The following is a 12,216-nucleotide window of genomic DNA, read 5'->3' as shown; positions in this document are numbered from 1 at the left end:
CCACTTTGAGACTGTCTCTCTCTGACCCGGTGTCTTTCTCCCCATCTCTCTCCGTTAGGTGGTTACCTCTCAGTCAGCCTTTAATTCCGTCACTGTCTGTGCCTGTACACGTCTCTGTTTTACTCTTAAATATTAATTTATTTGGCTGTACTGGGTCTTAGCTGTGGTGTACAGGATCTTTAGTTGTGGCATATAAACTCTAGTTCCCTGACCAGGAATCAAACCCAGGCCCCTGCATTGGGAGCAAAGAGTCTTAGTCGCTGGACCACCAGGGAAGTCCCATTGTTTTTCTCTTTCTGTTCTCATCTCTACCTCTTTCCCACCCGACGCTCTGTCTCTCACACACACCAGGAGCTCAATAAATATTTGTTCTCAGTCAGCCTTGGACTACGCCTCTTTCTTTTATTCGTTTCTCTGTCTTTGAGTCTTCCTGTCACATATTTGAATTTTATAACCATATGCTGGTTGGCCTGCCCTCCCCACCCCAGTGTGCGCCTATACACCCACACGGGATAAGCTTCTTCTGCCTGCTGATCTCCTGCAGGAATTGGAACTGCTCGCTTTCTCTCTCTCTCCCCTCCATGACCCCCATCTGGTCCTTCTCCCTACACAAGATGAGGCATCTAGGCTGAGCCCCCACAGCTCCATCCTTGACTCTAATCTAGTCTGTCTTCTTCCCTCCCATTATTAACTCCTTGCCCTCCTCCCACGTTTCCTCTCCCAACTGGCCTCACGCCTCCTGGGGAATGGGCTGGGTGCACAGCTGGAGGTTCTGTCACCAGATGGTGTCCCTCAGGGCCCGGGCATAGGGCTGTCCATTGCTGGGACCTTTAATTAGCACGAACCTTCCACCCTCCACCTTGGATATTTTCCTTCTCTAGATGCTCCTGGGACCTCAAACTCTCCATCTTTCCATGCCTGTGGCCCCCAGAGAGCCAGGAGGGGGAAGTGATGTCAGGTGCCTGGAAAAACAGCCTTTCTACCTGACTTCCACCCCCATGACTCAGGAGTCCTGGCCACAAGCCCAGCCTATTTCAAAATCCAAGGGCTGAATCCCCAAAACAGAAGCCACTCAGACTCCAGAGTCCAGGTCACTCCTTCCCAAGGACCTGGGGGTTCAGGCCTGCAGTCCTTCCCCCCTAACCCCATACACACACACACACACACACACACACACACACACACAGGACTTAGGGCAGATGTTCACTGTCGGCTGATTTTCAAATCCTTCTGGGCCTGTGAGGGGGTGGGAGAGAGATTGGTGGTTAAATCCACTGACTCTAAGACTTAAGAGCAGATTTTCTGACCTCAGGTCATCCTTTCCGACTGCACTCTGCTTCAGGCAGGGGCCCTAGTTGAGTCCCCAACGCCTCAGAAACTCGGGGTTCAGGCCATTAACTTCTCGCTCATGAGAGGTCTGAATCCCTAGTCTTAGCATCCTGAGTGGGGGTGGTGTCCATGTCCCTGCTATTTAGAGACACAAGAATCTGAGCTCAGAACAACGGAGTGTAGATCCCCAATCCCTACAGGTTTAAGAATGTCATACCCAGAGTCCCAGGCCCCTAGTTCCCCTTCTGTCGGCTTCGGGTTCCACCCACCTGCCCCGCCAGCTGCGCAGCGCACCGCCGGCCTGCAGCGTGGGAACGCCCCAGCTGGGCGACATGCAGCCGTCAGGACAAGCTGCGCGGTTCCCAGCCTCCCTGCCTGACTCAGCCCGGGCACCGCCGCCTCCCAGCCGTCGCCCGGCAACCACTGCTGAGTGGGGCGAGGGGGTGGTCCAGAACTGCAGGGTCCTGGGAAAGGAGGGGCGGGGGTTGGGGGCCTGGATTCCTGGATCTTAGGACGAGCTGTGATTTGCAGCGGTAAAAAGGCAGGCATTGAAGGCCTTTTGAGGTGGGGAGAACTGAACCCTCTCTTCTCGGGGGTCCCAGCAGCCCCCCAGGCAAACATGGTGCCCTCTTCTTGACCCACAGGCCCAGAGGAGCCCCGGGCCCCGCCTCCCCAGGGCGCGGAAACTAGCGAGTCCCCAAGGGTTCCCATTTATAGCTGCGTTTCCACTCAGCGCGGTCCCTCCAGTACCCGGGTTGAGCAAGTTTCTTCCACTCCCTCCCCTCCCTCCTCCTCACCCCCAGCCATCCCCCAACCCCGGCAAGGTGCAGGTGTCCAACCCAGACGGTACCCCCGCCTTCGACCCAGGTGTTCCAGCTCCCAGACCTTAAGGGGGCTGGAGTGTCCACCCGCTGGGGGGGGGGACGCCGCTTTGAGTGCCCCCATTCATCCGCGTCGGGCCGCGGGAGTTTCTCAATGGGAAGAGGGCGGGTCTCCCAGGGGGCGGGCCGGGGCGGGGCGAGTGGAAACCAGCCCTCCAGGGTCTCTCCGAGACCTGGCGCGCCGAACTGGCAGGCGTTTCAGAGCGGCGGAGCCTGCGGCGGAGCAGACGAGGGGACTCCAGGTCAGAGAGAGGGGAGCTTCTAGCCTGGGGCGAAGAGTCAAGAGCGGAGGGGACTCCAGGCCAGAGTGGTGGGAAGTGTGCTCCGAGGAAGGAACTGGCAGGGAAGCCAGTGCAACAGCAAGTCTGCTGGATCTTGGGGGACACACTTAGGATGCTCGTGCCCGTACTCCTCGTCCTCTCCTTCTGCCTCAGGGGGCGTGCAGGTACCGCTAGGGCCCGGCGCAGATACATACAGGAGAGGGTCGTTTGCCAGCTGTCGCTTTGCTGGGATAGATGGGGCTGAGGGTCCAGACTCCTGGGTCTGACGGAAGAGAACTCTGGGAGCCTGGGCTTCTGGGTCTGAGGGCAGAGCGGATTGGGGACTGGATTCCATTGGGAGCGCCTGAATATGCTAAGCTCAGCTCTGCTCCCTCGCCCCACTCTCCTAGGCCTGGCACCCCACTTTCTGCAACAGCCAGAGGACCAGGCAGTTCTGTTGGGAGACGAGGCCCGGCTGCCCTGTGCCCTGGGCGACTACCGGGGACTGGTTCAGTGGACTAAGGACGGGCTGGCTCTAGGGGGCGAAAGGGACCTTCCAGGTGAGGCTTTACTATCTCTTCAGGGAGGGGCTGGCTCCAGGGTGAGGATGCTGGGCTTGAGCTACAACTGAAATTTCTAGTTTGACATTTTCAAGTTTAGGAAATTAATGGGCTCCGGGAAACATTTGGGTGTCTTGAATTTTCAGGATCTTCTTTGGAGCTGACCCATGGGGTTTGGAAATTTTTGTTTTGATTGTAAAATAGTGCATCAGTGCCAAATAACACATAAAACATAAGTGGAAGATTTATCAAATAATTCTAAAATAGATATCCGTGTAACGACTACCCAGCCCCGTTGCCAGCTCCCCAGAAGCCCTCCTTATTCCCTTCTCTCGTAGCTCACTCCCTCCCTACTACCTACAGGTAGTATCTACTCTGATTTTTATGGCAATTGTTCTCTTGCTTTTTCTCCCCCTGAATTTATCATCCCCTTAAGTTTGTAGCGACACTGGACTGGAAAGGATTAGTGTCTCTCTGGTCCAGCCCCCACTTTTGGTAGTGTCTTTCCGGTGTGAGATGCCTGGGGATGGAGGCCTGGGACCAGGAACTCAGAACCACAGTGTGACTGTCTCTGTCCCTGACTCCAGGCTGGTCCCGGTACTGGATATCAGGGAATGCAGCAAGTGGCCAGCATGACCTCCACATTAGACCCGTGGAGCTAGAGGATCAAGCATCGTATGAATGTCAAGCGACACAAGCCGGCCTCCGCTCTCGACCAGCCCAACTGCATGTGCTGGGTGAGGACTCAGCCCACTTATCCCTGGGGAGCCCCGGGGAGGGAAGGTCACCACCCTGGGGAGCCAGGAATATCAGAGTCTGGGGAGAATGAAGGAGAGGGCAATTAGAGCTGGGAAGATCAGGGTCTTTAGGACCCGGATCCAGCTCTGACCCCAGCTCCACCCTACAGTGCCTCCAGACCCCCCCCAGGTGCTGGGCGGCCCCTCTGTGTCTCTGGTTGCTGGGGTTCCTGCGAATCTGACCTGTCGGAGCCGTGGTGATGCCCACCCTACCCCTGAGCTGCTGTGGTTTCGAGATGGGGTCCGGCTGGACGGGGCCATCTTCCGCCAGGTTAGGTCCAAGTCTCTGTGCCAGCCCTTCCTTGCTCATTCAGGGAAATTCAGGGGTCCACTCAGACCACAGGCTCATGCAGAGGAGAAGGGCATGAGAAGGCAGAGATTCAAGGCTTGGGATCCTTGGTATGTACATAAGCATAGGGACTCTAAGGCTAGACTGTGCGTGCAAGCTAAGTCACTTCAGTCATTTCCGACTCTTTGTGACCCCGTGGTCTGCCAGGTTCCTCTGTCCATGGGATTCTCCAGGCAAGAATACTGGAGTGGGTTGCTATGCTCTCCTCCAGCGGATCTTTCTGACCCAGAAATTGAATCTGCATCTCTTATGTCTCTTGCATTGGCAGGCGGGTTCTTTACCACCAGTGCCACCTGGGAAGCCCCCATAGGGCTAGACTACCTGGGTTAAAATCCTGGCTCAGTCACTTGTTAGTTGATTGATCTTAACCTCTCTGCCCCTCAGTTTACTTATGTATACAATGGAGTTAATAGTAGTATGCACGTCTAGGATTACTGGAAGATTAAATAAAGGAATATTTATAAATGCCTGGAAGAGTGACTGACATTAAGTACTACCTAAAGGTAGATGATGGAGAAGGCGATGGCACCCCACTCCAGTACTCTTGCCTGGAAAATCCCATGGACGGAGGAGTCTGGTAGGCTGCAGTCCCTGGGGTCGCTAAGAGTCGGACACGACTGAGCGACTTCACTTTCACTTTCCACTTTCATACACTGGAGAAGGAAATGGCAACCCACTCCAGTGTTCTTGCCTGGAGAATCCCAGGGATGGGGGAGCCTGGCCGGCTGCCGTCTATGGGGTTGCAAAGAGTCGGATACGACTGAAGCGACTTAGCAGCAGCAGCAAAAGTAGATGAAATCATCATTATTATTCACAACCTACAGACTCCTTTGAAGGAAGGAACCATCGGGTCAGTGGAGAGCATCTTGTCTTTGACCCCTTCCAGCCATGATGATGGAGCCACCTTGGTTTGCCGGGCCCGGAGCCAGGCCCTGCCTGCAGGGAAGGACACAGCTGTAACACTAAGCCTGCAGTGTGAGTGCACTCAGACACTGGGCTTTGAGCTTGAGGTCCTTGGAGAAAGAAGAACCTGGGATCTGGATTTCAGGGCATGAGAAAGGAGGGGGCTGTGTACCTCGGTTCCCTGGGGGGATTGGGAACTGGAAGCGTAGACTGCTAGCTGAAAGGGAGGAGGGACTGGGGATCAGACTCCTGGGGTGGAGGAGCTGAGAACTGGACTTCTAGGTCATCAGTGGAGGTGTTCCATGTCCTTGCCCACTACTGCCCATTGACTTACCTCTACAGACCCCCCAGTGGTGACTCTGTCTGCAGAACCACAGACAGTGCAGGAGGGAGAGAAGGTCACTTTCCTATGCCAGGCCACAGCCCAGCCTCCTGTCACCGGCTATAGGTGAGGACCCAGGTCATTTCTCCCCAGCCTGGAGGACCAGCTTGGGGAGGACTGGGGCTAGGACCTGAGTAGGTGTGCCTGAAGAGCCAGGACAACACTAACACCCCCCCATCTTCGCAGATGGGCAAAGGGGGGCTCCCCGGTGCTCGGGGCCCGTGGGCCAATGCTGGAGATAGTGGCTGACGCTTCATTCCTGACTGCGCCGGTGTCCTGCGAGGTCAGCAATGCAGTGGGTAGCGCCAACCGCAGCACAGCGCTGGACGTGCAGTGTGAGCCGGGGCGGGGCCGTGGGTGTGGCCAAAGTGGGGTGAGCAGAATGGGACAGGGGCTACAATGAGGCGTGGCTACGCTGGGGATGGTGGGCCAGATGTAGGATTTAGGCGGGATTTGGCTGTGCTGGATCAGTGCCAAAGTGGAGCAGGGGCGGGGCGAGAGGGGCTGAGGCTTGTGGGCCGGACTTGCGCGCCGAGTTAACTGGGGGCTTCAACCCAATGCGCCCTGTGGGTGTCGTTTCTGAGTGTCTGCTCTGGAGTCAAAAGTTGCATCCCTCCCTGGTCATGTGGCCCCTCTTCGGTCTCCTCCAGTTGGGCCGATTCTGCAGGCAAAGCCGAAACCCTTGTCGGTGGACGTAGGAGAAGACGCCTCCTTCAGCTGTGTCTGGCGCGGGAATCCACTCCCACGGGTAACCTGGACCCGCCGCGGGGACGCACAGGTGAGGCCAGATCTGGGGCTTGTGGCCGAGGCTGGCGTAGGGGAGGGACTTCCTCCCAAGATCGTGCCCTTGACGCCCCTTCCCTTTCTCAGGTGCTGGCCTCCGGGCCCACGCTGCGTCTTCCCGCGGTGGGGCCCGAGGATGCAGGCGACTACGTGTGCAGGGCCGAGCCGGGGCTCTCAGGCCGGGGCGGTGGCTCTGCGGAAGCTAGGCTGACTGTGAACGGTGAGAAAGAGGTGCTCCCTAGTGGACCCGGTGGGTTCTGGGTTAAGAAGTGGGCAGAGGGGATGAGGTCTAATGGGAGTGGGAGTGGCCATGAGAAGGGGTTGGGGGTGCCTGGGGATTGCAGCTGGACCTACAAACGGCTAGCCTCAGTAGGGTTCACGTTTGTTGAGAGGAGTGGGATGGTAGGTTGAGGTTAATGGGAAGAGCTGAGGCCTGACCCCGCCAGCTTGAGAATGGGCTTTGGGGAGGGCAAGGCCTTTCCTCTGACTGGCCCGCAATCTCCAAACCAGCTCCCCCAGTAGTGACTGCTCTGCACTCTGCGCCCGCCTTCCTGAGGGGCCCCGCCCGCCTCCAGTGTCTAGTCTTCGCTTCCCCCACCCCAGAAGCAGTGGTAAGGAAAGTCCCCATTCTCATGACCCATCCGGCCACCCGGACCTCCTAGACAGACTCCCCAAACCGCTGTGGTTACCTCTGACTTTTCCCAGACCCTGCCCACACCTTCCGGCCCTCCTGAGTCTCCTCAGTGACCTTCCTCTTTTGTGCTCCCAGGTCTGGTCTTGGGATGAGGGCTTCCTGACGGCGGGGTCACGGGGTCGGTTCCTGGTGGAGACCTTCCCAGCCCCAGAGGGCCTCAAGGGACAGGGTCCAGGCCTGATCTCCGTGCTACACATTTCGGGGACCCAGGAGTCCGACTTTCACCGGGGCTTCAACTGCACTGCCCGGAACCGATTGGGTGAGGGAGGCACCCAGGTCAGCCTGGGCCGTAGAGGTGAGATTCTGGGCCTGAAGACCCCAAATCTGAGGTTTTCAAACCCTCAAAATGCCACAGTTTCCAAATGGAAGACCCTCAAAGGCAGAGCCTTCAAACCTTGGGAGCCTCAAAACTAGGAGTCCCTTGAATCCTGAGATCTGCCCCCCTCAACAATAATTTAAATACAGAATCCTAAACTGAAAGACCTCTCACACTTAGGGGCTCCAAAGAAGGCAACCTCCAAATATAGAGAATTGCAAAGTAAAATACCTTCAAACTTTATGGCTTATTAAAGTCAAGGAATCTAAACTTATGAAACCCCAAGTTCATGTGCTCTTAAACCCAGAGACGCCAAGCTAGGGGACTACTAAACTTGGGAATCCCCAAACTTGCTGACCTTTGACCAGAGGTTCCCTTACTCAAGCCCTGTTCCCCAGTTCCTGCTCAGTCATCTGCTCAGCCTCCTCAGGAACCCCCTCCCCTTCTTCCCACAGATTTGCTGCCCACTGTGCGGATTGTGGCCGGAGTGGCCGCCATGGCCATGACTCTCCTTATGATCATCACTGGGGTGGCCCTCTGCTGCTGGCGCCATGGCAGGGGTCAGTGTCTGAGCCCCACCCCAGACCCCTACCCAGGCCCTGTACACTGGCTGCTCTAGCCTTGGGGCTTGTCCCAGTCCTGCCTCTCCAGACCCATTTTGGGCTTGGCTCGCATTCAAAGCCTGGTTCCCAGCTCAAGCTCTAACTCCATCTCCTCAGGGTCACACCCCTTACCCTCCTCGGTCAGTGGTCTCTTTGATTCCCAGCCTTCCAGCCTGATTTGCCCCAGTCCTCTCTCCTCCTGCTCACTGGTCTCCACAAACCGTGACCCAGCCCCATCACTTACCTTTGCCACCGCCTCCAATGTCCCTGGCCTCAGCCTCTTTCTCCAAGCAAAAGAACCTGGTGCGAATCCCAGGGAGCAGTGATGGCTCCAGTTCCAGGGGCCCCGAGGAGGAGACAGGCATCAGCAAAGACCAGGTAGGATGTGAGGGTCCCCAGACCTGAAGGTACCTCAAAACCCAAATAATAACCCAGTCCCAGTTGTGATCCCCATCCCAATCAGGCCCCCAAAACTCAGAGCCCTAGTCCCAACCGTGACCCCTAGATCCAAATGTCCCCCAAATCCAAGAATGCCCCATCCCAGTTATTCCCTAGCCCTGTCCCTAGGGCTCCTTGTTGTCCTATGTCCAGACCCCAGCTCCCAGGTGCCCTTCGCCCTTCCTCCCTGGCCTCAGATGTTCAACCGAGGGTCTCTGGGGTCTGGCATCCCCTGCAGTGTAGTCTACACTCCCTCTCACTAAGCACTATATCCTAGGTCCCCATCGTGCACACGGACCACAGTGACCTGGTTCTGGATGAGGAGGGGGCTCTGGAGACCAAGGTGAGTGCTGGGAAAAGAGGGGCTCCCTTCACTGTGTCTCCAGCTCTCTCTCCACTTCTGTTCCCTCCTTTTTCATTCTGACCCCTAGGTCCCTCTATCCACTTCTTATTTTTTTAATATTATCTATTTATTTGGTTGTGTTGGGTCTTAGTTGTGGCACGCAGGATCTTCGATCTTTGCTGCCTTATGCAGGATGTTTTTTAGTTGCGACATGTGAAATCTAGTTCCCTGATCAGGGATCTAACTCTGAACTGAAACTCTGCCTTGGCCTTCTGCATCGGGAACAGGGAATCTTAGGCCCTGGACCAGCAGGGAAGTCCCCCTCCACCCATTTCTTGCTGCCTCCTGGGCTGTCTCACCCACCTCCACAGTCTCAGTTGGTTTGTCTGCTGACTATGCCCACATATCTGCCCCGGCTTGGCCTGCATCTTGAGCCCCAGGTCAAGGATATACCCTGCCTGTGCTTTCCCCCTCAGAGGCCTACATCCCACATGTGGCCTCCTAGATGCCTCTCCCTGGTTGCTTCACCCAGGCCCCTTCTGCCTACCAGGTTCCACACTAGCTTTACATTTCCCCAAACTTGTCCCTCCTTTGGGGCCCCATTTTTGGGGGGCCCCAGTGACCCCAGTTCCCAGCACAGAGCCCTTCTCTCTCTCTCTACCTAGCAGATGCTAGTCTCTTGGCCTGAAACACTCCTGTCTTCAGGTGTGCACGTGTGCTAAGTCGTTTCAGTCCTGTCTGACTCCTTGCGACCCTATGGACTGCAGCCTGCCAGGCTGCTCTGTCCATGGGATTCTCCAGGCAAGAATACTGAAATGGATTGCCATGCCTTCCTCCAAGGGATCTTCCTGACCCGGGGATCAAACCCACATCTCTTATGTCTCCTGCATTGGCAGGCAGGTTCTTTACCTCTAGCGCCACTTGGGAAGCCCCCTTTCTTCACATACCTACCTAATTCTCTCCATTATTCCTCTGGTGTCAGTTCAAACATTTCTTCTTCTTCGTTTGTTTTTAAGATTTATTTATTTATTTATTGGCTGTGGTGGGCCTTTTGTTGCTTCCTGCAGGCTTTTCTCTAGTTGCAGAGAGCGGAGGCTACTCTCTAGTTGCGGTGTGTGGGCTTCCCATCTTGGTGGCTTCTTATATTGCAAAGTTCGAGCTCTAGGGCACGTTGCAACACATGTGTCCAGTAGTTGTGAAGCACAGGCTTGGTTGCTTCATGACACATGGGATCTTCCTGGACCAGGGATCAAACCAGTGTCCCTTGCACTGACTGGTGGACTCTTAACCACTGGACCACCAGGAAAGCCCTCAAACATTTTTTGTGCTGGAAAACTTTTGCTTCTCTCCTCCTATCCCGATCATTCTGTTTCACCTGTCACAGCCATGACCACCATGGTCTAGGCTCCCCCACCACAATCTGAAGGTTCTCCCATCACTGTTCCAGTCACTCTGCCCGAATTTCCTCCATTGCATCCCTGACCCTTCCTGGTTCTGTCTGGTGACTCATCATTTCTCCTTTGACCTGCGATCTCCATGAAGATGGGACCAGGTCTATCCTAGAGACAGATGTCCCCAGCAGCAGCACAGGGCATGACACAGAATCAGAGCCTCGGGGCTGTTGGGCAAATGCATGAATGGATGTCTTGATCTCCATTTCTCTCTCTTATTCCCTCTGCATCTCCTTCCATACCACCATCCCTTGGCAGACCTCTGTCTCTGCCTTTCTCTGTCCATCTCTTTCTGTTCTTTCATCTCTTGTTACTGTTTTTCTGTCTCACTTTGCCCTTCTACCAATCTATATGTCTCTGGATTCTCTGCCTGCTCCTCCTTCCATCTTTTTGTCTCTCCCTAGGTCTGGTTCTATCTCAGTGTCTCTCTCTATTCACTTACCCTCACCCCTGTATACCCTCACATACCTTACCAAGTCCCATTTTGTCCCCTCAGGACCCAACCAATGGTTACTACAAGGTCCGAGGAGTCAGTGTGAGCCTGAGCCTTGGAGAAGCCCCCGGAGGAGGTCTCTTCCTACCACCCTCCTCCCCTCTTGGACCTCCAGGAACCCCTACCTTCTATGACTTCAATCCACATCTTGGCATGGTCCCCTCCTGCAGACTATATAGATCCCGGGCAGGCTATCTCACCACACCCCATCCTCGAGCTTTTACCAGCTACATCAAACCCACATCCTTTGGACCCCCAGATCTGGCCCCCAGCACTCCCCCCTTCCCATATGCTGCCTTCCCCACGCCCAGCCACCCACGTCTCCAGACTCATGTGTGACATCTCTCCAGCTGAAGAGTCCTGGGATCTTCAACTTGCACAATGGATTGTCCTGATTTCTGAGTAACCAGAACAAACTGGCAACCCTACCCTTCCAAAATTGAACCTTGAGGGGAGGGAAAGATCATTGCAGTTGCCTGGGTCATTGCGAGAAAGCCACTGGGCTTGCCTCTTCCTCTGTATAAAAGAGATTCAAGAGGGCAGATGGGCCCTTTGCAGAGGGATGGGGACAGGGGTTATGGGAGTTAGGGACAGAGAAGGAAATTGCTTCCAAACATTGAAAGAAGAGATTTCAAGATGGCCACCCACATTAAGAAGAAAGGCAACATAAAGCAGATCAAGATACAGGACCTGTCCTTGCTATCCCTGAGGGGTACTTTGTTTCACCCATGGAATTGCTGCCAAAATGGCCATTCATTCCCTGGGAATCCAAGATGGCCACCATCTTGATTCATTCTACCTTCCTTAAAGGCCCTGGAAGAACCGGACCCAAGGAGTAAGGACAGGGTGAGAGCTGTTGTGGTGGTGGGAAGGGGGGAAGGAGTGGTGTTGGAATCTGGGAATGAGAATATTTATGTTCAATTAAAAAAAAAAAGTTGCAAAGTGAATATCTTAGAAATACCCTGGCATTATTACTGTCTATCAAGGAAGGGGTCCATCAAACCTGCCCCAAGGCCCTTCCTCTTACCCTAGACTACAAAGTGGCTGTAGAAAAAAAACATGAGCCACCCCGCAGCCCTTTACTATCCACTGAGCACTGCAGTCCAGCACGTAAAGAGTCGGACACGACTGAGTGACTGAACTGAACTGAACTGATCTGAGCACTCTAAACTCTTCTAAGATACATCTAGACAAACAAACATATGCAGATGCACACACATGACAGGACTGCCCCGGTCTGCTTGGGGAAGACAATTCTACACTGTATTTTGAGAAGAGAAGGAAGTGAACCCTGAAGGGGAGGCAGCAAAGGAGAGGCTAGGGGTGGGAAAAGAGAACTATCCTGATCCTCAGAGCAAGAATGGGGATTGACCCTCATCTTGAGGTGATGGGTACCTGACTCAGCTCATCCTTAAAGAAAGGGTCTGGGGGCTTTGGTTCATGCATCCTTGATCTAGGAATTAAAGGTCTATGTGACTAGGGCTCCTGGAAAGCAGAGCAGAGAAGACTCGTTGATCTTAGGGAGAAAGGGTCGAGGGCTTGGTCTCTGGTTCAGAGACAGAAGGTACCTGGGACCCAGGCTCTTGGATCTGAGGGAGAAGAGGACTGGGTGTCAACTGCTGTGGGGTTTTGTTT

General features: G+C 54.9%; 1 protein-coding gene across 1 annotated transcript; it reads left to right on the top strand.

The window, feature by feature from the left end:
• The first annotated feature begins 1,661 nt into the window (after window positions 1-1,661).
• On the top strand, window positions 1,662-11,441 carry KIRREL2 (kirre like nephrin family adhesion molecule 2). Its single transcript, XM_070386752.1, has 19 exons — window positions 1,662-1,790; window positions 2,133-2,175; window positions 2,266-2,452; window positions 2,603-2,655; window positions 2,881-3,030; window positions 3,618-3,767; window positions 3,938-4,098; window positions 5,001-5,151; window positions 5,422-5,527; window positions 5,648-5,796; window positions 6,112-6,239; window positions 6,332-6,464; window positions 6,755-6,855; window positions 7,014-7,233; window positions 7,710-7,820; window positions 8,134-8,234; window positions 8,572-8,637; window positions 10,585-10,623; window positions 10,893-11,441. Exons 1-19 carry the CDS (start codon window positions 1,662-1,664, stop codon window positions 10,974-10,976), a joined length of 2,262 nt encoding a protein of 753 aa, XP_070242853.1. The 3' UTR covers window positions 10,977-11,441.
• Window positions 11,442-12,216: the final 775 nt, after the last annotated feature.

Source organism: Bos mutus, chromosome 18 (assembly GCF_027580195.1).
Source record: "Bos mutus isolate GX-2022 chromosome 18, NWIPB_WYAK_1.1, whole genome shotgun sequence".
In the NCBI taxonomy this organism is placed as follows: Eukaryota; Metazoa; Chordata; class Mammalia; order Artiodactyla; family Bovidae; genus Bos; species Bos mutus.
Note: the sequence above shows the minus strand (reverse complement) of the source record. Positions and strands in the feature narration are given on the sequence as shown.